Source organism: Acartia tonsa, chromosome 3 (assembly GCF_053477335.1).
Source record: "Acartia tonsa isolate MP-2025a chromosome 3, ASM5347733v1, whole genome shotgun sequence".
Lineage (NCBI taxonomy): Eukaryota > Metazoa > Arthropoda > Copepoda > Calanoida > Acartiidae > Acartia > Acartia tonsa.
The window spans coordinates 15,215,549-15,243,317 of NC_137262.1; the positions used below are offsets into that span (position 1 = coordinate 15,215,549).

General features: G+C 32.4%; 3 protein-coding genes across 4 annotated transcripts; all 3 read left to right on the plus strand.

The window, feature by feature from the left end:
• Nucleotides 1-1,229: 1,229 nt before the first annotated feature.
• Nucleotides 1,230-6,954, plus strand: Prosalpha2 (proteasome alpha2 subunit). Its single transcript, XM_080152854.1, has 7 exons — nt 1,230-1,351; nt 4,741-4,874; nt 5,060-5,191; nt 5,347-5,443; nt 5,556-5,633; nt 5,789-5,889; nt 6,601-6,954. Exons 1-7 carry the CDS (start codon nt 1,235-1,237, stop codon nt 6,647-6,649), a joined length of 708 nt encoding a protein of 235 aa, XP_080008980.1. The 5' UTR covers nt 1,230-1,234; the 3' UTR covers nt 6,650-6,954.
• On the plus strand, nt 6,908-16,238 carry Hsepi (D-glucuronyl C5-epimerase). Of its 2 annotated transcripts, XR_013877332.1 has the most exons (16): nt 6,908-7,034; nt 7,149-7,264; nt 7,421-7,612; nt 7,710-7,808; nt 7,959-8,089; nt 8,205-8,364; nt 8,851-8,973; nt 9,623-9,775; nt 10,135-10,245; nt 10,671-10,752; nt 11,035-11,110; nt 13,478-13,699; nt 14,369-14,465; nt 14,906-15,006; nt 15,394-15,557; nt 15,774-16,238. XR_013877332.1 is itself a non-coding variant. In XM_080152851.1 (15 exons), the coding sequence occupies exons 1-15, from the start codon at nt 6,938-6,940 to the stop codon at nt 15,434-15,436; spliced, it is 1,803 nt and encodes a 600-aa protein (XP_080008977.1). In that variant the 5' UTR covers nt 6,908-6,937; the 3' UTR covers nt 15,437-16,238. The 2 variants fall into 2 exon arrangements, 1 of the variants encoding a protein (XP_080008977.1); XM_080152851.1 differs by having other exon boundaries at nt 15,394-16,238.
• Nucleotides 16,171-27,760, plus strand: Rpn5 (regulatory particle non-ATPase 5). Its single transcript, XM_080152853.1, has 13 exons — nt 16,171-16,310; nt 16,675-16,905; nt 17,007-17,178; nt 17,609-17,709; nt 19,558-19,691; nt 19,991-20,117; nt 23,744-23,814; nt 24,568-24,636; nt 25,179-25,260; nt 25,553-25,617; nt 25,938-26,076; nt 26,614-26,781; nt 27,436-27,760. Exons 1-13 carry the CDS (start codon nt 16,251-16,253, stop codon nt 27,475-27,477), a joined length of 1,461 nt encoding a protein of 486 aa, XP_080008979.1. The 5' UTR covers nt 16,171-16,250; the 3' UTR covers nt 27,478-27,760.
• The last annotated feature ends 9 nt before the right edge of the window (nt 27,761-27,769 follow it).

Below are 27,769 nucleotides of genomic sequence, written 5' to 3' on the forward strand. Positions count from 1 at the left end.
AATAAATAAATAAGCATTATCAAAACATAAAACGTTTTCATTCCAAGTAGAGAACAACCCAAATAATGAAGTAACAAGAATCACAGCATCCATAAAAGCGAATTTTTACAGGTGTTATAAAAGAAAAGATATTTTTTAGGGTTTAGTACGAACTTTTTAGTAGAGATTATAACACTGCTAGCAGTTACGATTTCTAAATTGTACTTTATTGTTACAGGAATAAACAGCCAAGTTTGAAATCGATAGAACAACTCTAACACGCCTGACTTTATTATGGGAGCTAACCGTCACAGACAGCAGGCGCAAATTTGTGAATAATTAAAATCTCTCGTCCACCAAACTATAGTGAAATTAGTAATTGATTTCTCGTAATCTTTTTTTAAATTGTAACATTGTAGCTATCTCTTCACTTATGATATTGTGTAAATTTCTCCAAGGAATCACCATGACAAGAATCAAGATGTTAGGATATACGGATATACGGGAAAAAAGATTGAGGCGTCGCGTTGTAGTAATAAATCAACATTTTCTAAATATAATTGCGGATTTTCTAGTGATGGTTATAGAATTGCCATGCTTCAAAATTGTAATGCTATAATAAGTATCATCAAGAAAGTTTGTAATACCTATAAGAATTTTTGCCTGCATATATCAACGATGAAAGCAATATGTTACGGACGTTACGAATCTACTTTAAATGTAGAAAAACTATGCTTTTAAAAGAACCTATAATCTGTATTTGAAACCCTAAGAAGAACATTCGGTTTGAATCAACATTTTAATTTTAAAACCTTATTAGAAAGTAGACGGACAACGACATTCTATCAACATAGTAAAATATTAAACGCGGCATTTTTAACCCCGGTGCGCTCGGTCAGCCAGTGACAAGCAATTTTAACAACACAGAAACAATTTAAACACTTTTTCATATCATTACAACTAAAATTCAACTTTGTGAATATAATGATTGTAACGTATGTCATATTTCACTATTTTATGCATTTTGGAACCTTTCAGGCGAATTTGTGTTCTGTAAAATTGAGAAATAACAATATTATATGGAAAGAGAATAAAAGAAACACTTAATTTTTATTACTTAGATATAAATATTGTGAAATGGGTTCTTTTTAAGTGTTTTATTATATACTGTTCTTTTTTCGTTACAAATCAATGCTTATCATATTACTCTAAAGCTATGTATTAATAAACAAGTATTAAAATTTTCAGAATAATCATGGCTAGTGAAAGATATAGTTTCTCCCTGACCACCTTTTCCCCCTCAGGAAAGTTGGTTCAGATTGAATATGCTCTGATGGCCGTAGCTTCGGGTGCTCCAAGTGTCGGAATTAAGGTAATTTAGTTATTAAAATTCAATAATAAATACACGTAATTAATGTTATATTATTAAAGAATTAAGTTTCTAAATTTAAATTCTTGCGCAGCAGAAAGTTATGTTTGCTTATGTGTAGGATTATTTAGGATCAAGTCAAGCTGAGTATGCCAATAGCCTGTTTTGGCACACGGTACTTGACTTGGGGGAATATTGGCATACTCTACTTGACTAGGGGGAATATTGGCATGCTCTGCTTTACTAGGGGGAATATTGGCATACTCTGCTTTACTTATCAAGATATGCTTTTCCTAGAATTTTGAAATAATTTATGTATATATACTAGCGGCTTCACCCCTGCCCCACTCTCGATGTCTCTAGGGGCATTTGAGGGAAGGAGAGAGCTGAAAATCTCCTTTACATTTAAGTTTTAAAAAGAAAAACTATGTAACAAAATCATGGTATTTTGAAGGACCAATAAGAAGCTTCATTGAAAGAAGAATCATAACAGTCCATCGATTAGTGAGATCTTTTATTTTGAAATTTTAATGGTTTTAGGCTAATTTTCGTAACTTTTCTACTACTTGGAATAGAGAGCTCCTAGATGCTAGGGACGCAACTGCTATTTTATATATTATGCGTACATAAAGACAAAGTAGTAAATTTGTAGGTTGAATTAGATGACAACCTATATAATAAATATTAGACTTAAATGAATATTCTTAAATCCTGAGTCATGATCATACAAGTAGCGAAGCTACTCTATAGTTAACTTTTTCTAATCGGGCAGTCTATCATTTTAAACTTTTTCCCCCACAGCCAATTTTCGTATGTTAAATAAATGTACTTTCGATTTTATACCTTTAAATATGACAATATTACATGTTGTTATTTGACTTTAGACAGAACTTCTATAAATATTATCATTCTTGTTTCTGTTTAATATAATCCTTTGTAATAAATTCCAATATGTTATATAAAACAATTTCTAAATTTCCATTTCCTTATCCATAATTTTTTCGGCCTTTTTTAACCATTCAGTTACGGAAAACATTAATCCCCTAATCTCTTAATAATTCTCATCTCCGACCCCTTTTAAGACATACATATATTTATATCAATAACAAGGATGACAACATCCATGAAAGCGAAGCAAAAAAGCTTAAACCCACAGACAAACTAACTTAAACGTATTATAAACGTAAAATATGATATTAAAAGTTTAATTTATTTTGTTATTTATGTATAAAATTGTGTCTTTTGGTAAATAAATCGGAAAATATGTTCAATTCATCTTTTTTTATATTTTTTTTGTCATGCTGCTTTGTTTGATAAACTATTGGCATACTATGCTTTACTTGATGAAATATTGGCACACGCTACTTGACTTGGGGGAATATTGGCATACTCTACTTGACTAGGGGGAATATTGGCACGCTCTGTTTTACTTGTTGCCATTGGCACTTTCAGCTTGACTTGATCCATTATTTATATATACATAATAATTGCAGGCTGGCCACAAACATACTATTTCCACTATTTTCACTATTTCCACTATTTTTGCATACTATGCAAACTATTCCAAAAAAATATGCTATTTCCACTATTGTCCAAAATTGCATACTATTTCCACTATTTCTTTGGATTTCAGATAAATCTTCAATTTTTAGGTAACTAAAACAAACTGATTTTTTGATCATGAAAAGAAAGCCAAGTAGCAGGTTTCATCGCATTTTCACAGTGTCTTTTCTCCTATTTCTAGTCCCTGCGGGGGGCTCTAACCCTGCGGGGCAATCATTAACACTTACCTAACCTAAATGCCTATCTATGCTACTGTCAAAATGCGGCAAACTCGCTACTTTGTTTTCAATTTTTTTTTAGAAATGTTTCCAGAAGAAAGTAGTCTTTCAGTTCAGATTGTTGTACCTTTATTGAAAGTTATTGGTATTTCTACATTCAATGTAAAGATTTCTCCTTTTAAATTTTAATATCATTGAGGAGTACTTTTATTATTAAATGATCCTACAGGTTACTGAGGTTTATGATTAACTCCTAACAAACTAATATAAATATAATGTGTTTCTCTATGTCATTAGAAAGATCCTCTCATTTTGTTGTAAAATATTTATTATTTGAACTTTTATTATTATTATTTATTAAACCATTTAGAAGGGGATATTTACCCCCCCCCCACAAAATAAAAAATCTCTAATAAAAAAATTTTTGGCGCGCTTCGCGCGCATTTTTAATACTATATATTTAACAAAATTTTTATTAAATTTTTGGAGGGGTAAACTAAATTTACCCCTGCTAACAGATTTCAGAGGGGGTAATTACCCCCCCCCCCCAAGCAAATTTTACCCCCGGGGTAAAAATTTTGGGGGGGTAAAAAAAATTTGCGGCGAGCTTCGCGCGCCATTTTACCCCCCCCAAAAACGAATTACCCCCCCCTTAAAAAATTTTTAACCCCCCCAAAATAAAAAGCTTGGACGTCCCTGTCAGAAACTTTACCTTTATTTATTATTATTTATTATTATATTTGAACTTTTTATATAATATAATATTTCTTTTAAAAATCATGATATGAATTATGACACTGTGCACAACAAAATTATTTTACTAGTCTAAAATTTTGAATAGTCAATAAACAACTTATTTTTTTACTAATTCTTAGCTCATTTTTTTTTTTTTTCAGAACAGAATGTTGGTGTTTGTTACTATGTTTTTCAATCTAATAAGACAAGAAAGTAATGATTTCCTGATAGCTAACCAACATTTTAAGGCCCTATAGTGTTTTAAATGCTTGCTATTTCATACTATTTTGTTTAAAATGCATACTATTTCATACTATTTTTTAAAAATTTACATACTATTGCATACTATTTTTTAAAATTTTACATACTATTGCATACTATTTACTTTTTTTTGCATACTATTTTATACTATTTTGAAAAAAAGTCTGTGGCCACCCTGTAATTGAGTATACAAATGAGTAAAAAGAATAGTGATACGTATACTATTTAGACAAATAAGTACATAGAACACACGTAGTTTATGTATACACGTAATTACAAACTACCACCAGTTAAGCTTAAAATGTAACATTTATCTTAAAATTATGCTTTTGTGTCGACTAAGCTTTTTAGAATATTATGTGTTGCCACATATATTCATACTAAAAATACACAATTAAATATCATGCACTGCTGAAAGTTATTTTATTCCATTGGCTCTATCGTTCGTGCAGTCTCCATTAACATTAGGTAGCCATTATGGATATTTACAATTATAAATCGCATTGATTTAAATAAAACAATAATGAAACTTCATAGAAGTTATTGCACACAGTCAATAGATAAGAAATGTGTGTTCATACCTATTTATTTACATTATAGCTATATATTTTATAGGCTGCAAACGGTGTTGTGCTGGCTACAGAGAAGAAACACAAGTCCTGTTTAATTGAGGACCATTCCACTGTTAAGATTGAGAAGATTTGTGATCATATTGGTATGATCTACAGTGGTATTGGTCCTGATTACAGGTATTGTTAATAATAAATCTACTTTTTTCTTCTTAAGGAATATTGCATAAATGTAGAATTTTAGATCATTTTAACAAAATTGTATGGGTTATTTCTTGATTTGAAATCTAGTTCTTTTGTGTTTTTATAACTCTTAATAAAATAGGTATTGATTTTAATACCTTTCAAGACATGTTTGTTATTAGACTCCTGGTAAGAAGAGCTAGAAAGATGGCTCAAGATTACTACCTGACCTATGAGGAGCCCATCCCCACCTCCCAGTTGGTCATCAAGGTTGCCCTGGTCATGCAGGAGTACACACAGTCCGGTGGTGTCAGGTAATTTATTTAACATTCATTTGACAAATTGACCTTTATCAATCTGTATATTTTAGTCAATATTTTGATTGCAGAGTTTAAAATGAGTTGTGATTAATAAGAATTCGAAGCAAACATCTATTTCATTATAAATGATATTTTCTTTTTCTGTTTAGACCTTTTGGTGTTTCACTATTGATCTGCGGCTGGGACGAGCCCGGTAAACCCCTTCTCTTCCAGTGCGATCCCAGTGGGGCTTACTTTGCCTGGAAGGTAAGATTTCATAGATGATGAGTGATATGATTAAAATAGTAAAAAATATTATTGATATGAGATGGAAATGTTAAATTTTTAAAGTAGCTCACATATTTATGTTCATCTTTAGGCAACAGCCATGGGCAAGAATAACATTAACGGCAAGACCTTCTTGGAGAAGAGATTCAGCGAAGACCTTGAACTCGAGGTAAAATAGTTATAATGCGTGTCATTATAATTTATATGAAAACTAATCCTGCATATTTCTAAAGTAAACACAAAAACAGCTGTCCTCAAGGCAGCTGTAAATAAGTAATAAACTTTAAATTGCAATACATATTAAAGTAAAACTTTTGTTTTTAGGATGCCGTTCACACTGCCATTTTGACTCTGAAGGAAGGGTTCGAGGGACAAATGACAGAGGATAACATTGAAATTGGAATCTGCAATGAAAACGGTTTCAGGTAGGAATTCATCAAAAAATAAATAACCCCACTGAGTAAAAATCTGGGAAAACTTTGATAGCTAATTTTAAAAGCATTGCATTACCTAAAGTTTCGTTGCAATAAAGGAGTACTTTTTTGAAGAAAAAGAGTACTGAATATCAGGGAGTAAGGGAGGGGACAATGGATCGAATATTCAATTTTTAGGAGTCTCAGACTTTGGGGACTGGCTTAAAGGGAATGTGCAAGAATTTAGCAGTTTCTGACCGAGTTTGGGGACTTGCGCATGAAATGCCCCTACTCGTTATGTATGTTTTGAATATTGCAGACGGGGAGAAGGGATAAGGGAAGTGGGGGCAAGGGAAATAAACACTCGTTGTGTTAGTTTGGAATGTAGCAGACGGGGAGAAGGGAAGTGGGGGCAAGTGGCAAGGGAAATAAACAAAATAAAAAGGGGCAGTCATATTCTTGCTAGCAGCTGACCGGGTCCAATAATCTTGTAATATAAAAATCACACCAAAAAACCTCAATATATTTCATCAAAAACAAGTTGTGATTTCACTTTACATAACGTTATGGAAATCTATTATTCAATTAACAATCCCTTTATAATGTCCTACAAATTTATTGGATTAAACTGGATTTCATGCCCTTTCTTTGATAACTCTTATATTGAATTAATTGCCCATTGTCCCCTCCCTTACTCCCTGACTGAATATATTTATGTTTCAGGAGATTGACGCCTACAGAAGTGAAGGACTACCTGGCAAATATTCAGTAGAAGACAAACCATCAACCAAACTTTTGCATCAATCTAATTATTATTTATTGTCTACCAAAATCAAGTGATCACTTACCCCCCAATTTTCTGTTTAAGCTCAGCTTTTGATATGAAAAATTGATAAGAACTTGCTGATAACTATCCTAACTTATTGAGCATTTGTATTTTATTTTAAAAAATAAGGTCCTATAAACCTCCTTTTAATATGTTTTTGAAAGCTTTTATAAAAATAAGAAAATGTTAAATATTATGTAATAAGAACTAATGTGAGTTTTCTAAAATTCTGTGATGTACAATTCTTCAGATGACAACAATGTAGGAAGTTTGAGAATTATGAACCGCAGGGTTCATTTCAAGGACTTTGCTCTCCTCACATTCATTATAGGTAAAGAAAGTTTTGATAAAAGATTTTTTTGATTTAATATATTTCATTTTAATGATATTTGAGTTTATTTCTGAAAACATATTTTATGATCATTATCAATTGGATTTATTTTAGTTGTATTGTACCTAATCTGGTCACTGTGGTCCAGTTCTCCCTCTGTGTCTCCAGCCCCAGCGGCCCACATCAGCCCTGGAGTATCCAGAAACCAGCAACAGGATATTGATATTCAGGTAAGTCAAATTAATGCAAAAATAAGTATGTCGTTAATTTCTCAGAAACATCAAAATATTATTTAACATTTATAAAGATTTATTTCTAAGTTTACTATTCCAATTGTGGAACCTATTTTTTTCTAAAAAATAACTATTTAAAAGAAATGTATGTAGGATGTTCCTGAAAATCCATCCAGCAGTTCTTTGTCCTGTTTCATAAACCGTGAGGTGTCCAAGAATGTTGGGTTGCGGGCCAGCAAGCGGGTGGACTGTATCAAGAGCGGGGAGGAGGTGTTCCTGCCCTTCACATTCTTCAGGAACTACTACGAGCTGATGGGCAGCTATGTCGATGGATCCAATTTTAAAGTAAGTTTCTTAACAAAAAAAAACAACACAAAAATATTCAAATATAAAATACAATATTTCTTTTTGGTTCACCGTTATAATAACAAATGAATTTTAGGAATTTGATATATCGACCTCAGCCTCACGAGTAAATCCTCCACAAGGCCCATATGATCCTCATGGAGAGTTCATGCACTTTGGTTCCTTTGATGTCGAGGTAAAAACCATTCATAAATTCCATTAACATTTTTATTCTTATTATATTACAGGAATATTTAGGTAACATCTTTATACTTTATGAAATAAAGTTTAATTAAATTCAAATTTCTCTTTTAATTTCACTTTTATAGTCTGTTATTCTTTCTAGGGAAGGTCCCGAGTTCTGTGTGTGAGTGCAGGGGAGGGTGTACCACTCTCCACACAATGGGATCCCAAGGGATATTTCTATCCAACACAGATAGCACAGTTCTCCTTGGCACACTACTCTGCTTGGCAAAGGTACATTTTGTTTCTTCGTTAATGTTATTTGACAATTTTGTGTGGATTTTATATCTTACCTAGTTAATCTCAAGGTTGTGATACAAATTGTTATATTTAATTCTTTTAATTTTAGGCGTAAAAAGGCCAAGATGGAAGACTCCAGGTACGAAATCTTGCTGGATCCTGCCAGGACGGACGTTGGCGTGGCCAAGGTCGTGAGAGACGAGGAAACAAGCTCTAATGTGATCATGTTCAAGGACACTCTGGAGTTTGATTTGTCTTCAAATAATCAGGTAATAATAAAACTGTTATTCCTGTATAGCTTCGAAACCTATTAATATCCGCTAGATTAGAACCGGTTCTCAGCCATACTGAAAAATCCTGTAGGTATCTAATCGTATTATTTACAGTTTTCTACGATTATAAAAATGTACAATCTTTATACTAAAACCAGCGTTGTTAGACCGAGCATTCGGCATTTTGGGTCTAACAAAACTGGTTTTGATCTTATACGGGGGGGGGGGGGGGAGTTTTGACACATTTGCGTAAACCTGGCACCTAGGCTTTATCTAGCCCCCCCCCCTTGTACATTTTTATCCGTGGAAAGCTGTTTATGATACGATGCGATAAATGACTATTCTTCAACTGTCATCATTTTGAACAAACTTTGAGTAAATGGCAATTCAATGAAATACTTCACGTTTATTGCAGGTGTTTTTGAGCCTGAAACAAAAAAATTAAACTGAAAGAACATTATTTATGAAAATTTTTTATGACAGGTGCTGAGCCTTGATTTGAAGATAGATCCTGAGGGTGGAGGAACAGGATTCCGGATTCTCTCGCAGCTGGACACCGGAGAACAATTTTCACTCAGTTATACACAATCTAATAAATACATTCAGGTAATGTTTAACCATATCGAAATTTAATACAAACATTTTATTAAGGAGGTATTGTGCTCTGTGAAAATTTTTATATTGCCATAAATACTCCTCATCTATCTCTTTGATGTTTAACAAGTGTCCCAAATACTTTTACCAATAAATAGGGGGGGGGGGGGGGGCGAAAGTGACACTTTTTGAAACCAAAACTAAAAGTCAACAAAGGAACTCAACTAAAAAAGAGTTACAGGTCTGAGATTTTGCATGGCAGTTGCTTTATAGGGATACAATATGGAACTGTGAAGAAACGGCGGCGCAACCGCCATAAACCGCCGTTTCCCGCCGAAATTTTTTTTGCCTTTTCTCGGCGGTTTTCGGCGGTTGCGCCGCCGTTTCTTCACAGTTCCATATTGTACCCCTATAAAGCAACTGCCATGCATGTCAGACCTTTAACTCTTTTTTTAGTTGAGTTCCTTTGACTTTTAGTTTTGGTTTCAAAAAGTGTCACTTTCGCCCCCCCCCCCCCCTTTTAATTTATATTAAGACTAGGCACTTTGTTTATAAATTACCTTGGGACTTTTTTTTCTACCTGTTTCACTTTCACCTTTATCTTCACTCAAAATACTATTTTAACAGCCTATGAAGATAATAATTCTAACATATTTTTTAGGCAAAAGAAAACATGTTTATCTTTGGTTTTGGCGAAAAAGCAAATAACCGGTGGCTGCGCATAACACGTGATCTGTTCACAGACCTCAGGAAGGGGTTAGCCTCCATGGGGGATAAGGCGGGCATTAAGAAACTAAAGAAGACTAGGGTCAAGGTAACTTTTAATTATATACCTAGATAAGAAAAATTTAGCCAAATTCTCATTGGAAACAATTTTAAAAGAAACATTTACCTACCTATAGGATGATTATACCACCATATTTATATTTTTTCTTACATCTATGTAATTTATCCATGTTTCACACATTTGCCTGATATCCTTTATTTCGAAACACAAAAGACCAGAATTCTTGCAATTAAAGTATTTTCTTTTCGTTCTATAACTACCTATTTAATTCATTTTATTAAATCCGGAATCCAATTTTACCTTGTGTTTACCCTGGCCAAATTATTCAAATTTCCAGCAATCACAGCCCCTTGGTGTACTTAATAGATCATGTTATAAAATTGCAGGTGATATCTTTGGTATTCTACGGAGCTGGAAAGGTGGCCAATATTTCTCTCAGTGATTCTGAACATTTGAGAATGTTTATTCATGGTGCTAATTGGTTTATTAATAATCAGGTAATTGGATAGGTATTATTTGATGGGGAAAATAGTCTTCATTGGGTCATTATGCAACTAGATGTTATCTTATTTTAAAGATTTTCGTAAATGATTGGACAAAAAATAATAATTCTTTTAATTAGTTTTTGGTTACTACTTTTTTGGAGAAAATCACATGTACCACTACCTAGGTATTTAATTTGCTTGGTCTTGAAATAAATAAGCTCTGATTTAAAAATTTTAGTTATATAGAGAATTATATGCTTCTGAAAACCTAACTGCTGCTAAGGACCTGACCCTAACCCTGTGTGTGGGGCTGCTCCACTCCATCTTACTTTAACCTTTTTTTTTCATTTTTAAAAAATAAGCTCTGCTAGGCACCTTGAGTAAGATATAAAATATACCAATTAAAAAAAGATAAGCTATTCATTTATTTGCTCTAGGATTCTGAAGGTGGTTGGCCAAGTAATGTAATGTTTAACCCTGGCAGAAAGAAGTATCCAAAAGCAAAAGAGATTCAACCAGGTACAGAAAAATATTTAGCTCTAATGCGGTATAAAAATACAGCTAAGATTTATTATACAAGTTCTTCAAATTCTCTTAAATATTAATGTAAATTTACAAGTTAAAGTGTTTGTCAGTTATATTCTTGGTCTGTTGATGAGTGAGCACTTCTGTCGGAATTGGCTAAAGTTTTTTTTTAGTATCCGTACCTATTTTAATAAAATGTACATGATTTTATATTTGATTACAACATTTTAGGGTATTCAAAAGCTTTTTATAGACTTGTAACATATTAAAATTTAGGTTGGTATGGTGCAATGTGCCAGGGTCAAGCCATATCTGTTCTATGCAGAGCCTATCATATCACTAAAGATGCAAGGTGAGCATATATACAAGAAAGCCTCCGAATTTGATATATATCATCCGTGGATTAAATCAGATTTAAAGTTTATCTTTAAAAATATGTACATGATATCGTAACGTATTATTACAGACCATTTCCATGAAAAAGAAAGATTAGTTATAGGATAAATATGTAGATAAAACTGGAGTCAATTCTAATGTTTTAACATTCTGTCCGCTGAAAACTTTTTAGGTATCATACGTTGCGACAAACATATCACGGTTGGTTTTTTATTAAATAAATAAGTTAGGGTACAATGTTTGGCACTTTCGATATAAGTAAATGATAATAACAAAGCCACAGAATACGATAATACCTTCAGAAAAATCGATGAAAATAGTTTTCATACTAAATTTTGTTTTTTTATATTTTTTTCTAAAAAGTCATGACAGAAGATGCAAAATGTCGTCTTAGTTTTTTGAAAGGATTTATCTTCTCTGAAATCTAAATTATCCAAATATTTTTTTTGGTAAATGATTATACGATATATGTCAAACATTTTATCAGAAAGAAATATTTAAAATTGTGAAGTAGAAACCTGAATAATTTTTCTTGTGGAAATAGTTTTCTGCAAATGTTGATAAACATATGTCTGCTAGCATTAAGATGTTTGTACTGCCAATACACGTTGGGTTTTATTTAAAGAATTTCTTTAAAATGTTTTTTTTTTACATTGTATACCAATAACGCAATATTTGCTATCAGAAAACCCCCGACTAAGACTCGCCTACGACCCGATCTTTTAGGATTGCTTTGTAATTTACATTTTTGAAAGTCTTTCAACAGTATACACAGCAAATTCTCTCTTTTTTAACTAACTTTCCGAATAATATACCTAAAGCATTTGAATTGACAAAGGCTATGCTAATATTTTTACCATTCAAGTTTATTTAATATTCTAATAAATAGCGCAACCCTCCAAGTTTATGACTACTTTTCATGAACATATGATCTAAAGAATAAGCTCTGACGCAATGTCATATAAGGATATTATAATATTCATTAAAAAAATTGTTATTTTTGCATATATGTTACATTTTACAGTGTTTTGTGGCTCAAAAGAAAGACAATTAAAAATTATTTCATATTATATAGTTTAAATTACATAAGATAACCTAGAAATAGTAAAAAATTCCCTTTCTTTTTTTGTCGCAAAAGAGAATTCAACAAAGATTTTCATTAAAAAACACCTTAGTGTAAAAATTAAAAAGTTTAAACATGGTCACAAAAAGATTCAATTAGTTTATTAAATGTTTCATTTTCAGCAAATGACGATTAATCTCTATTACAAAGAATAAAGTGTAAAAAGATATTCTCGTTTTAATTTTAAGCAACTTAAAATGCATTTTAATACCTTTTAATGATTTATTTTTTAAAACATCATTTTATAAAATGTTATTGATTTTTAAAGTTATATATTAGAATGTTTTTAAATTTTGTTAACATTTTGTTTTAAATGTAGAAAATTGGTAATTCTAAACATTCAAAAAATGATTTTATTAAATTTTCATCACTTAAATTGCATGTTTGATTAAATTTTCAACTGATAATTCAAGAAAAATCATTTAGGTTTTATTATATTTTACTTTGAAATGTTAAAAAAATATATTATTGTCAAAAATGTGGAAGTTATACTTTCCTCAAAAAAAGACCTAAAACATGCAAATTAACACGTGTAATGAGATTTTTTTTCTTACAGGTATAATTTTAAGTAATTATTGATATTTTTTGTAAAAAGGATTTTATATAAAAAGTTTTAAAACTCGAGTTATGTAGTGGTTCTAAAAAAGGTTGCGAATTTATGCAATTTTCGTGCAAAAAAAATTTTCTAGGATTTTAAAAATAGCAAAGGGTGTTATTAGACGTACTTACAGATACAATTGCTAAGTCATTTTGGCCAAACACTAAAATAAAGTTTTGACATCTGAGGGTCCAACCGTGATATATTTAGAAGTAAAATAGCAGGGGTGTATATTGTGCACAAGATTTTTTTTTATCCCCTGCTGCAAATTTTTTTTTTTTTTTTTTACCCTCTTAGTTTTTTCCAGCAAGGAAGGGGATAAAATGGAAAAATATTTTCAAAACCTTTATTCATTTTATCCCCCCTCCCACATATTCTTTTATTTATTTATTTTTTCACCAAAGAGGGGAGAAAAATAGAAAAAAATGCTTTCAGTTCTCTGTAACACCCCTGTAAAATAGTTAATTCTTTTCATGACATAGAAAGAAAATTTTTTAAGGATACACATAGGTTAAGCATAGAAAAATCAATAATATATGGGATATTCTGCTAACTTTTTAAAAATTTAATTGGTACATTTTGATTTATTGTTCTTATTTTAGGTATTTAGAGGCAGCAGAGGCCGCTCTGTCGCCGTTCCTGATATCCTCGAGTCAGCCGGGTGGTATCAGGGCTGTTTTCATGAACCAGTTTCATTGGTATGAAGAGTATCCAACAAATCCATCAACATTTATACTGAACGGATTCATCTACTCTCTGATTGGATTATATGATCTGGCAAGAACTAATCCCAGTAACTCCAAAGCTAGAGTGCTCTATGATAAGTAAGTTTTTGAAGTTTGAATTCTACCATTAAAATTATTTTGCAGTCTTTTTTTTATCTCATTTAATGGTTTTAAGTTTAGGATAAGATACAACCATAGGAAGGCAATTATTATTTAATATAAGCAAATCGGATATCATATTACTCTTGATGTTATTATCCTGCCTGATTAATACTCCATGAATACTTGAATCGTTCGTTGTAATGTAGGGATAATATCTCAGCCCAACACCTAAAGATATTGTTTGTCGCGTGACCATGCGATGCACTTGATTTGCAAGATTTAGTTCAGCGTTGCAATAAAATTCGACCATGTGGTGCATCTTGTACTACCTATATGTGGTGCATCCTGTACTACCTATATGGTTAATTAGATTAACAAGTTAAAGACTTTTCTCGTATTCATTCGAATCCGGTGGATAGGAACCGGTTCTCATCCATACGACAAAACTATGTCTAGCATCGTTTTATATCCAGCTTTCTACGAATATAAAAATGTACAATCATAAGATTAAAACCAGTTTCTTATAATCTTATAATTGTACATTCTATATCCGCGGAAAGCTGTTTATAATACGATGCGAGAAATAACTATTCTTAGCCTTGATCCACTTTAGAGTTTAGCACTGTATTTTTTTCTATACTTTTTCTAAATACATGTTTGTTTTAGGGGTATGGAAGCTCTGGAGTTTATGCTTCCCCTATACGATGCTGGATCTGGCACTTTTTATGATCTCAGGCATGTTACTATGCACACTTCCCCTAAGGTATAAAATAAGAATTAATTATAATGATATACTGTTGTTGAATTATTGACCAAAGTACACTACACTCATTATATTTCTTATACTCCATATATATCAATATAAGTTAGGACTCATAGACTATTACAGGCTTGGTGATCTATTGCACGTATGACAATGTCATTTTGTAAGATTTTAACACAGACTTCGTCCAAGAGATTATTTTTCAAGTCAGTTGTAAGTGGACTACTTAAATCCTAAGTTTTCTTAATTTTATTAGATTTTTTCCAGTTTTAACGAGTTTGCTTCTCCGATAATTATGAACTTGTTATTGATGATTTTATATCGCTGTAAACCAATTATGCTGAAACTACAAAGGGCCAATGTAAAATACTTCTACCAAATTAATTAGTCTTTATCAAATACTATTCCATTGGTATCAATAACAATAATTTGCATTTCAGTTGGCGAGATGGGATTATCATTCAACTCATATCAATCAATTGATGTTACTTGCTACTATTCAAACTAATTCTACACAATTCTTTTCTGAAACAGCCGAGAGGTAAGCTAGTATTTTTTAATGGCGATGCTATTCTATAACTGTTTGAGTTTGTCTGACCATCTATACTGAAGATTTTAGCACATATACCCTTATTTTTTTATTTTTCTTTATTAGTACAAGAATGTCCATTTTTGTTTCGGGCAAAATTTCTGAAGGAGAATGATCTGCAAACCTACGCCCCTGCTAAGTAGCCTAAATAAAATAGTTCGAGACCAATATTAAGATTCCTTTAAAATTGTTGATTTACTATAAATAAAGCTTCGTCTAAGATAATTTTAAGTAAACAATCATTTCATAAAATTAAGATATTATGGCGCTGATATTTTTAAGTACTTATTTTGTGTGACATCTTGATTATGTTAGTTTATACTTTTTATTAATTTTTAGATGGCGAGGTTACATGATTGGTAAGAAGTCTCCGCACAACTAACCCTTGTTAATTCATAATACATATATTTTACACATCATAATACATACTAGTCATTTACATTTTATATTATAATAACATTTATAATGTTAATAATAACTTTAATAGTAAACTTTTATCAACTGTAAGAAACCTCAAATTCGCATTTGTTTCATTGTATACATAAATAGTTAGATATTTGAAGTTAAGAATAAGTGGATGATCTTTTAATTTAATTTGGGTTTTACTTTTAAAAATTGCATTTATTTTTTGTGTTATAATCAAAATCAAATAATCTAAATTACTGATGATATAGTAATAACCTTTTATATCTTCTATACATAAATATTAATGGCATTAGAGTAAAAATAATCAAAAACCTAATCTTTTGAAACTGGTCCTTTTTGGCATTTTTTATTTAAATTTAAAACATTAAAACGTAGAAAATTAACTTAAACCTAAATTTTGATGGGGATGGCTAAGATGTAACTTTCGGAACCAAACACATAGGAACTACCTAAGCCAAAATTGAAGTTTTAAGCACCAGGATATTGCTTTAATGTAATACAATGCGGAACTTTGAGAAACGGCGGTGGAACTGCTAGACATCGCCATTTCCCGCCGTATTTTTTACAAGTATCTACGGTTTTATACCAAGTAAAGTTCTAATGCTCTTTTATAGACATATTGTGTTGGTTTCAAAAAGTTCCATTTAACTTGAATTGTTGTTTTAAATGCCATATTATTGTATTATTGTATGATATTGTTTGTAAGCATGATTTATGAAATTATTGAATGAGAAAGTGAATAATATTGTTACAGAAAAGACTAGTTTAAAATGACTGCATCACAAGAGAAGGGCGCCACCCCTCAGAAGAAGAAAGATGATAAGACTAAGGTTAGACATTTTCTTCTATCTTTTTCTATTACCTTGAAACATACAGGGTTGCGACGACTAATTTACATTCTGATTCTAGGCTACTTTTTCTTTAAAATATTTATGGAAGATTATATTGTTTGATCCTTTATCATTGGTTTTAACCTATTGCCAGCTTAAAGCTTCTATATATCATTCATACCTAATGATCTGTTTCAGAAATTTTCATGAATATTGGAACTCATTTTACCCCCTTCAAAATTAAGATATATTAGATAGATTACCTCCTCAAACTTTAATAACCTCTCAATTACTCCCCGGATAAAGCTTGGTGGAACATTGTAAACGTTTTTGATTTAAGATGCTAAAAAATGTTAATTTTTAGGAAGAAAAGATCAATGAAATTATTGCCGAAGGAGGCACCGTTGTTAAAATGGAGGTTGATTATTCCTCAACCTGTGACGAGAAGCTGCCCCAGGCCGAGTCTCTGGCCAAGGCTGGCAAGCTGAACGATGCCCTGGACATGTTGATGTCCTTGGAGAAGCAGTGTCGTACTGGTGCAGATACTCACAGCAATGGAAGGGTTCTCGTTCTTGCTGTTAGGCTTTGTGCTGAGGTATGATAGGAAAATATTTTTAATAAAATAAATGGTAAAATCAAAAACCATGTACATAGAAATCAAAGTTTTTTTTTATGAGTATTTAATATTTTTAATAGGCTGGCGAGTGGAACATGTTGAACGAGAAAATTGTTGAGTTGACGAAGCGTAGGTCCCAGTTGAAGGGAGCCGTGACAAAGATGGTTCAGGAGTGCGCCACATTCCTGGACAAAACCCCCAACAAGGATGCCCTACTCAAGCTTATTGAGACCCTTAGAACAGTTACTACAGGTTAGCTTATTCGAAGAATTATATAAAGCATAAAATACTCGAGGCTGTCAGTAAGAAAATTAATTTCAATTGAAATTGCCGAAAATCAAATATTTTGTCAGCGGAGAACTTTTTTTACTTTTTTTATGTAAATGAAGGGAAGTGAGTAAGGGTAGAAATAACAGAAAAGGGTTGTGGGGAAATTTGCACTTCGAATTGTTTTTAGAATCACCTTCCTTTTTCACTGATAATACTGAATTCAACCTTTGGCTTTAGTTTTTATCATATAACCATTTATTTTCTGCTTGGAGATTTGGGTAGAAAAGGTTCTATAGAATGAGTTTATATTAAAAACATAAAAGCGTAAGGGATACAAGATTATTCCCTTTATCGTTATCTTTAAAACTTAAAATATTTAGGATTAATTGTACTTTACCGTTTTTCCTTTTAGGAAAGATCTACGTTGAGAATGAGAGGGCTAGGTTGACCCACAGACTGGCCATGATTAAGGAAAAGGATGGTGAACTTAAGGAAGCCGCCACTATCATGCAGGTTTGGTTTTTTTTAACTAAAAATAGTAAGAAATTAATATACATATATTATTTATCATAAAAGAATGTCTGTCAGTAACATTTAAAGTTTCGGGAATATTCCCTTTCGTGACAACTACTCTTAAAGTGCGTTCCGTCGTATTTTCTAGGGATGGCAATACGTATCCGGAATCCGCCCAATTTTTGGCCAATTTTGGAATCCGGATCCGGAATCCGTTTTTTAAGAGCGGATTCCGGATTCTTAATTGGTAGGCTAAAATTAGCGTCTCGAGTTTTTTCTTTCAACACCTCTTTGGAGGCAAAGATTTTCATCATTATACAGGGCGGGGCAAATAAGACCGGACAAACTTTAAACGACCATAGCGCCAAAACTACTTGACCAATAAGGACGTTTGACCACACTATAAAAAGCTTAGGTAATGACCTTTTAGCACAAAAAAATCTTTGGACGAAGATGGACGTGTACAACGAGCTGGCCGCGCATATGTTCAACAAGGCAGATTCCAAATGCGCCGGTGGCTTAAACTGGATTCTCGACTAGGGCCCACTAAATCTGACCTTAGCCCATCTGTAGGTGAGGTAGAGTTATGTAACTTGCTGGGGATACTTTTAGATACATAAGTAAGACACTAGAAAAGACTAGAGCTCTCTATCTGAAATGGCTTGGCCGTAGTACTCCAGCAAAGTGAAACGGGGCAGATTTTGAGATGTAAAAAACGTCAAAATCGTGAAAATTTCTCGGTAATTGACTTCAGGGACTCATTGAACTAAAAGCTCATTTTAGACTATGGGTTGCGCTAACAACCCTAGCTGAAACTTCATGCCATTTCTAAAAAGGTAAAGAACGTCGTTCTAGCTCAACTGTGGTCCAAATAAGAGCCTCCGTGTATAAGGGTAGCTTGAAAGTTGGGCGAATTTGGATCCTGCGGTTATTCACGTTCCTAAGGAAATGTGGCCTCCCAGCAGCCCGATCTTAATTCAATGGACTTTTAGGCCTAGGGCTACTTTGAAGCATGCACCAATAGACGTGCCCATACCAAAAAGACCTCCCTCATTGCCACTATCAAGGAGAACTACGCCATCTTGGACATGTACATTTTGACCTGGACCTGCCGGCGGTTGAGGAGGCGGATAGAGGCGGTGATTAAGGCTGGCAGCGATTTTATTGAATAATCTAATAGTCATATACCTATTTTGTTTGCCAGTTTTTAAGATTCAATAAAATCTTTAAAATTGACGATTTTATGTTCATTTGTTTAGAAGTTAGAATTTGTCCGGTCTTATTTGCCCCACCCTGTATATAACATCTTTTAAAATCTGGTTCGATTCTCGGAAGTGAATTATAGAGAACACCAAGATCATTGATTTTTAGGACATATGTAGCACTTAATTTTTAATTTTTTTTAAAAATATTGCTAGAATCCGGAATCCGCAAGGAATCCGCCAAAAATAAGAATCCGGAATGCGCAAGGAATCCGTCACTTTTTTTAACGGATTTTTTAAGAATCCGGAATCCGAATCCGGCCCAAAAATTCGACGGATTGCCATCACTAGACTATTTTCACAGTAGTTTTGGATAGGTTATTTTTGGTTAGGTTAGGTGATTGCACCGCATGGTTAGAGCCCCCGCATTGGCTAGAAATAGGAGAAAATCTAATGTGAAAATACGACGAAACGCCCCTTAAGAGGCGTCCACGAAAGGGGCTATTACTTATTAAAAAAAAAACATCATTACCAAGTATTTTACCTTCCTATAACTTATCGTTTTTTTTCTCATCGTATTACAAACAAGGGTGATTACATAACAGCTTTATGACAACAAATCATAAACACAAAATAAATATTTCAGGAATTGGCTGTTGAAACGTATGGATCTATGGAGAGGAAGGAGAAGGTTGAACTTATTCTGGAGCAGATGCGACTCTGTCTGGCCACTCAGGATTATATCAGAACACAAATCATTTCTAAGAAAATCTCAACAAAGTAAGATTTTTTCGTCTGGGTTTATCATTTTAGTAGCGAAGCTACTTTTTAATTTACTTTGTTCGGCCGTTAGTCCATAACGGCTGCATTTAAGATAAACTGCTGATAAACCATGGGAAAATGACAGTTCTTTTTAAATATTGAACTTTTCTTTTTGTTGTTAAAATATTTTTCACCTTCCTGTTTTTTTTATTTTACTGTTCTAACTTCTAAATCGATTTTGTCAAACAAATTTTCACTAATTCCCAACCCAGTCTAGTATATGCTATGATTACATTATTATCGATCTTTCTTTAAAGGTTTTTCGAGGACGGACAGAATGACGACCTCCAGCTGAAGTTTTACGAATACATGATTGAATTTGGCCTTCATGAACAAAACTATTTGGAGATTTGCAAGAACTACAGAGCTGTCTATGACACTAAGGTAACTAGAACACCAAACAGTAATTTATATTACAAAGTAGTACAATATCTGTACTTCCAAAGCTAAAGAACTTAACCGATTAAGTGCGCTTTTCAGGGATTATACAATCTGGTTTTATACTATTTCCCCTTTACGAAGACCATAAAAACCGTAAAAAGTAAAAGTGGATGGGGGGGGGGGGGCATCACGTTTTCAGGATTGCAAGCAAGGTTTTGACAAATGAAATAATACTGTCCACTGTGGGCTACAATTGAATCAAGACAAAAGTAAGTGCCGAGCCCTGGGACCTATGTAGAGTGAAAATAGACATAAATCCTTGATGATTCCAGGTGGAGACAAAATATTTCAGCGGGGTCTTTTGGTTTTTTTTCAATTTTAAGTTCTGAAAAAGAATTGAAAAAAATATGAAAATCTTTAATAAAAAACAAACAAAAAATAATTTTCAATATTTTTTTTCACAAAAAGATACAAACAACTTATATAAATACTATAAGCTTTAAAAAAATCACAATTTTCAAATTTAGACTTTCAATAAAAAGATTTGTAGAAAAAACCTCACAACAAATTCTAACATATTTCTGATCAACATAGCAATAAAACATCTTTTGCAAAATCTTTATCATCAAAAATAAATAGCATTTACTAAAGACTTTTTTTCATTTAAACTTATACTTTTCACATTAATTAACTTTAAAGATTGAATTTTTTAAAAAGAAAGGTTGCGTGATTTTTTTATTCATAATTAATTGCCTAATTTTGAGATTCAGATAAAAAACTTTACTACTTTATATTAATTGATAATCTACTAGCAGCGGCTATGCCTCTAGAGGCATATGAGGCCCTTGGGTTGGGGGGGAAGTCGAACCCCCCTTACAATTATAGTTTTTTTTTAATGAAAAAGTTAAAAACATTTATTTTTGAGAGTTAATTCTCTTGGGATAGTGATGGTACCCTTCCCAGAAATAGTAATAAACCCTACCAGGACATATAAGAAGCTACCATGTAAAGGAGAACCATATTGGTTCAGTGGTTAGTGAGATCCCTTGGTGCACAAAGACTCCCATAGAACCTGTTACTTTATTATAAAGATACATATATACACAGAAACTCTACAATCAGAGTATGTCTGTTTGTTCATCCGTCTGTATAAAAACAATACAGAATATATTTATTTTGCTAAAGCGGCTACGCCCTTAAAGGCCTTTAGGGGCACTTAAGAGGGAAAGAAGGGGTTGAATTCAACAACTATATTTTTATTTTAGGCTTAAAAAGGAAAAGTTTTGTTTGTGTGTTGTGGTCCTTTTTTAAGGGGCGATTTCTCTTTTCTTTCTTAAAAAAAGTTATGAACCTTCCAAGGACCAATGAGAAGCTACATAGTAAAGTAAAAAAAGAACCATATTAGTTCTTAAGCATCAGAAAGATGGACAAACAGACATCAATCTATTTTGTATCATAAATAGTGCTTTAAAGCAGTGAGAGAAATATCATCTGGAAAAAAAAATTTTCCTATCGTTTAAAATTAAAAGTTATATCCCTGTATTAAAAAGATAGGATGTCTGTGTGTTTTTTCTGTCTGTGCCTAAAGTTCTTGCTAACCGCTGGACCTATTTAGTTCTTCTTTATTGACCTATCTTTTAGACTGATAGGATCAACATATTAAGGAGTAGTTTAGTGTCTATTAATCCTTATATAAAAGTAACAGTTTCTGTGTCTGTCTGTTTGTGTGTGTGTGTGTGTGAGGGTGTCTGTCGGTACCGAAGATTCTTTGTAACCGCTTAACTGATGTAGTTCTCCTTTTGGTTCCAGCTTTTCATGGTCCTGAGAAGTTTTGAGTTTAGAAAAAAATGAGTTCCTACCCAACATTTAAAAAAAAACTTTTTCTTTTACATACTATAACTGAAAGTAGGGGAGGGGTCAACTTCCCCCCACTTATCAAGGGCCCCTAGATGCCTCTAGGGGCAAAACCGCTAGTGATAAAATAATTTTTATCTTGAATTTTGATTAAATTGTTCTTTTTCCATTTAATAAAATATAATTGTAATTATCAACCTCAAAGAATATCCAGAATTAGGTAATTGGATTTAACAAGGGAAAAAGACAACATCCATAATTAGTGAAGCTCTTAATTTTAAAAGAATACAAATAAAGAAAATAGCAAGTGTAATATACAGATGCAAAGATATATTAATCAGAGCGAGATGGGACAATGGACTGTTTATTACACTAGTCCCCAAAGTTTAATATAGCAATTTGTTATTCGTTGCCTTAACTACTTAGGGGACTTGTTGCGATTTTTGTTTGGTTGGATTATTAAATTAAGTGCCCAACGTTTCAACCATTAACTGAAACATACAGAAGGGTTATCCATGTATCATATTTGGGAATGTAAATCAATTTAGCGGTCATTGTCTTATCCCTTTAGATTAACAATGATCAATGGTTCTTTTTTTTCTATGTAGCTTCTCATTGGTTCTTGGAAGTTTTATAACTTTTTTTGGGAGGGTACCTCCACCATCCTAGGAGAAATCACCCCCTAAAAAAGGACCCCATTTCACACACAAAAAATAACTTTTTCTTTTTAAGTCTAAAATAAAAATCTAGTTGTAGAATTCAACCACTTCTTCCCCTCTCAAGTGCCCCTAAAGGCCTCTAGGGGCGTAGCCGCTAGTACCAAATAAATATATTCTGTAATATTTTTATACAGACGGATGAACAAACAGACATACTCTGATTGTAGAGTTTCTGTGTATATATGTATCTTTATAATAAAGTAACAGGTTCTATGTGAGTCTTTGTGAACCTAGGGATCTCACTAACCACTGAACCAATATGGTTCTCCTTTACATGGTAGCTTCTTATATGTACTGGTAAGGTTTATTACTATTTTGGGGATGGGTACCATCACTATCCCAAGAGAATTAACTCTCAAAAATAAATGTTTTTAACTTTTTCATTAAAAAAAACTGTAATTGTAAGGGGGGGTTCGTCTTCCCCCCCAACCTAAGGGCCTCATATGCCTCTAGAGGCGTAGCCGCTGCTAGTAGAGTATCCCATGATATAAAGCATTAAAGTTTTTTATCTGAATCTCAAAATTAGGCAATTAATTATGAATTAAAAAATCACGCAACCTTTCTTTTTAAAAAAATCAATCTTTAAAGTTAATTAATGTGAAAAGTATAAGTTTAAATGAAAAAAAGTCTTTAGTAAGTGCTATTTATTTTTGATGATAAAGATTTTGCAAAAGATGTTTTATTGCTATGTTGATCAGAAATATGTTAGAATTTGTTGTGAGGTTTTTTCTACAAATCTTTTTATTGAAAGTCTAAATTTGAAAATTGTGATTTTTTTAAAGCTTATAGTATTTATATAAGTTGTTTGTATCTTTTTGTGAAAAAAAATATTGAAAATTATTTTTTGTTTGTTTTTTATTAAAGATTTTCATATTTTTTTCAATTCTTTTTCAGAACTTAAAATTGAAAAAAAACCAAAAGACCCCGCTGAAATATTTTGTCTCCACCTGGAATCATCAAGGATTTATGTCTATTTTCACCCTACATAGGTCCCAGGGCTCGGCACTTACTTTTGTCTTGATTCAATTGTAGCCCACAGTGTGTCATTTGATTTAGACCGTACAAGAAGATACAGAAAAGAAGATGGTGGCCATGAAAAACGTTGTTCTGTTCGTTGTCCTAGCCAAGTAAGTATTGTAATATTGTAAAATATTGGAGTTAAGATTTGTTGTTGGATTTCTTTTACAACGATCGTTGTGTTTTACTTATTAAACCAAATATACTCGAATACAACCTCAAAAAAGAACACAATAGGTTTAGGGGTTAGTGAGATCTTAAAAAATTCGTTGGACTGTAGCTTCCGATTTTTATAACTACTGCACCGATTGTGATGGAAGCACTTCATAGGTCTTGGGATGGTTATAGGCTATTTAACTTTGAGGATACCTTTTCGTACCCCTACGTATACACAATACACATAGATTAAATGAAAGAGGACTATCCACGAACAAGAGCAAGTGATTCTAAGCATCTTCCAGCATTGACCCATAGTATTTTTTTAGTGAATATAATAGGTTTATGTTTAATATTTGCTTTATCGACTAAAAAGTTAGGTTTCACCATGGTTTTATATGAAAAAAAATTGAAATGTTAAGCATTGTTTGGTGCAATATCATCGAATGTTTTGATGAGTTCAAACTGAGGTTTAAAAGCTTTGACACAAAAGTATATTATTGTGATTAAAAATGTATATTTAGAAAAAGGGTTGGTAACTTGTAAACAGTTTAATTAATGTACTTTTGCAATTTACAACATTTAATGCTTTTCTGCAGTGTTATTTTCATTTTGAACTCAACAAAGCATTAGATGCTTAGAATCACTTGCTCTAGTTCGTGGATAGTCCCCTTTTGTGCAAGATTGATATGAACTTGTATTATTAGGTATGACAATGAGCAGAGTGATCTGATTCACAGAGTTAAGGCAGAGAAAATTCTCCAGGATCTTCCCAAGTAAGTCTCAAGTTTGGTGCTTTAACTAAAAGTGCCATGCGACCACAGAAACTCCTTATATTTTTTTTAAAATAATGGGTATAGATTCTTTTCTCGCTATTTACTTTCAGGGAAGCTGCCGATAGTCCTACCTACATGTATAAGAAATAGCTAATTTGTGAGAGATTAACCACTAGACTTTATTAGACTTCTTGATAAAAGTATTTTAATCCTATCTTTTTCTATAAGGATTATTGTATTCTATGACATACCAGGATAATTTACCATTTTTAATTCATTTGTCTAAAAATTATGAGATATTTTATGACATTATTAATTAAAAGTAAGATACATGCTATATTAAGCTTAAAAGCAAGGATCAGGAAGGTTTTCTTATCTAATGCAGAAATATCCATGATCAGATAATAAAATAGGACGCTTTTATCCTTGATTATGATATTGAATCCCTGCACATTAAAACATTGAATACAACAAAGAAATCAGATGCAAGATTTTTTTACATTTAAGCTTTCTTATTTGAATACACTATTTCATTTTTCCAGGTATAAGCAAGTATTGGACAAGTTTACAACATCAGAACTGATTAACCAGGATGCTTTCTGCCAGCAGTTTGAACAAGAATTAAGGAATGGGGTCTTATACTGAAATACCTACTCTTTTTTTTATTCATTAATAATTTTATTAGCATAAATGTTTTCTACATTTCAATGTTTTACCAATCCTCTAATGAATAAATATCTGGAATGTATTTTTTCCAAAATTCTCCCCTCCACCCCGGGTTGGGGGTAAAGAAATTCAACTAGTTGGATAACATACATCCTTCTTAGGTATTGATTACATTTCCTTAGAATTAACCTTAGAAGTATAAACAGTTGAAAGTAGGGAAGATCTTATGTTGAAAGACTCCATGAAAACTAGGGATGGTGTCCAGGGCTCAGCACCCACACAGGTTTTCTCCAGAAATGAGGCTGGTGATGCCAGGTAAACTTTTCAGTATGAAACTAGGTTAGAAGTCACACAGTTTTTTATTTTGTTATCTCGAAAATTTATGCAGTTCCATCCAGGTTGTTTTTAACAAAGGCTGCTTGGTGTTTTTTTATTTATTATGAATTACTAAAAAATGCTTTTTAAAATTTCGCCTCTCTAATAGTTATGACAATTTCTAATTAATATACTGTTGGAAAAGATGAAACATTCCTACTTGAAATTAAACCTATTTAGGATCAAGAATAATAAATATAGGTTTCAGTAATATTTAGACTGGAATAAAATTTTTATACTAATATTGAATTTTATTATAGATGGAAAGATATGTTGACAAGAATAGTTGAGCATAATATTAGAATCATGGCCAAGTATTATACCAGAATTACGCTCACCAGGATGGCAGAACTGTTGGCCCTTCCAGAATCCAAGGCTGAAGACTGTCTGTCAGAAATGGTAAACTATTTTTTGGGAACTTACAGGCATCTGTTATAAATATAGAATACATGGATTGGATAGTATAAGATTCTCGCTGTTAAAATATTTCTCACAGCTGGCTAATGATACTCCCCATAACTCCCCCCCCTTTCCTTCCACTTTGTTCATCCCTTCCCCTGGTCATGGAGAAACGGATTGACCAATATCTACATATTTCATAGATTAATGTAAAGTGGTGTAGCCATTTCTTTATTCCGTTGGATATGATTTAGCCATTTTGTTCAAATCGAAATTCTTGAAATATATGATAATGTACTAATTTAAAGTAAATTTCGGTCTATAAACAAAGGGTAGTGGGTAGAAACTGCTAATAGAATTAAAAGAAAGATGTTAAAAAGGAATTCCTAATTCAAGTTGAATAGGCTTTTATGTCAATGGTTTTTCTCTTCATACAAATTGATTATCATGTTGAATACCTATCATCAATCATTGAATCTTATTGTTATTTTTTCTGAAATAATTTTTCAACACTAACATATTTTTTGGGATTTTTAGGTTGTTTCTGGTGCCGTATCCGCCAAGACTGACAGGCTGGAGGGAATCATTGACTTCAGCCAGCAGGATCAGGACCCGCTGGAGAACCTGAACGTGTGGAGCAACAATACAAACAAGCTGATGGACCTTGTCATGAAAACTACACATCTTATCAACAAGGAGGAAATGGTAAGCTGTTATCTGATATCTTTATTTTTTAACTAAAGATGCTTAAATATTGAACTTTAAAACTTTGAAAAATGTGATAATCTTCCCCCTCCCCCTTATTTTTAAAATATTTAAAATTAAGAGGGGCCTGCTTTATTCACTGCACCTCTAGCCCATGCGGTGGGACCTAGCCTGATCGGCTTATACTGAAATTACTTGTACTAGTGGTGCCCTTCTGGCTTACCACTACACAATACAACCTAATTTAAAGTACCAAACAAACAAATTAAAAACGATCACCGGCCCCCTTTTTCTATTTTCGCAAAAATAAGTGTGGGGATGGGTTATCATAATAGCTCAACAGGATGCTTTGTGTGAAAGAAAAACAAAAGATTACTATTGAAAACAAACTTAATTATTTTTCTCGTATTCATTCGAATCCGGTGGATAGGAACCGGTTCTCATCCATACGAAAAAACTATGTCTCGCATCGTATTATATCCAGCTTTCTACGAATATAGAAATGTACAATCATAAGATTAAAACTAGTTTTTTTAGCCGTTGACTTCGTCACCTCGGGGCTAATAAAACTAGTTTTAATCTCATAATTGTACATTCTATATCCGCGGAAAGCCGTTTATAATACGGTGCGAGAAATAACTATTCTTGTTTTAGGTGCATAAAACTCTTGGTGCTGGCAGCAGTCATCATGATTGATAATCTTAAACTTATACTATCATCTCTCTCCTTCATGCTATTTAATCAATTATTGTATTAACCTATTTTTTTTTCTCTTGCAAATTGGGCTCCAATTATTTGTACTTTGCTTTTAAAAACAAAATATTTAAATCAATAGTAGTTTTTATTTATTAAACCAGAAATTACTAAAGTGAACTAGCCCTGTAATGTAACTTTGTCCATAATTATGATATGTAATAATTGTATTTTAATATGTCATAAATTTCCTAGTGATATAAATAAATCTTAATTTTTGCTGAAATTGATAGTT

Excerpts from the sequence above, each read along its gene's own strand:
- Prosalpha2 (XM_080152854.1), top strand. The coding sequence starts at position 1,235 with ATGGCTAGTGAAAGATATAGTTTCTCCCTGACCACCTTTTCCCCCTCA. Across the intron at positions 4,875-5,059 it reads GGTATTGGTCCTGATTACAG|ACTCCTGGTAAGAAGAGCTA; the intron begins GTATTGTTAATA and ends GTTTGTTATTAG. Across the intron at positions 5,192-5,346 it reads ACACAGTCCGGTGGTGTCAG|ACCTTTTGGTGTTTCACTAT; the intron begins GTAATTTATTTA and ends TTTTCTGTTTAG.
- Hsepi (XM_080152851.1), top strand. The coding sequence starts at position 6,938 with ATGTACAATTCTTCAGATGACAACAATGTAGGAAGTTTGAGAATTATG. Across the intron at positions 10,246-10,670 it reads ATTGGTTTATTAATAATCAG|GATTCTGAAGGTGGTTGGCC; the intron begins GTAATTGGATAG and ends TATTTGCTCTAG. Across the intron at positions 14,466-14,905 it reads CTATGCACACTTCCCCTAAG|TTGGCGAGATGGGATTATCA; the intron begins GTATAAAATAAG and ends TTTGCATTTCAG.
- Rpn5 (XM_080152853.1), top strand. The coding sequence starts at position 16,251 with ATGACTGCATCACAAGAGAAGGGCGCCACCCCTCAGAAGAAGAAAGAT. Across the intron at positions 17,710-19,557 it reads AAGCCGCCACTATCATGCAG|GAATTGGCTGTTGAAACGTA; the intron begins GTTTGGTTTTTT and ends TAAATATTTCAG. Across the intron at positions 24,637-25,178 it reads ATTCTCCAGGATCTTCCCAA|GTATAAGCAAGTATTGGACA; the intron begins GTAAGTCTCAAG and ends TCATTTTTCCAG.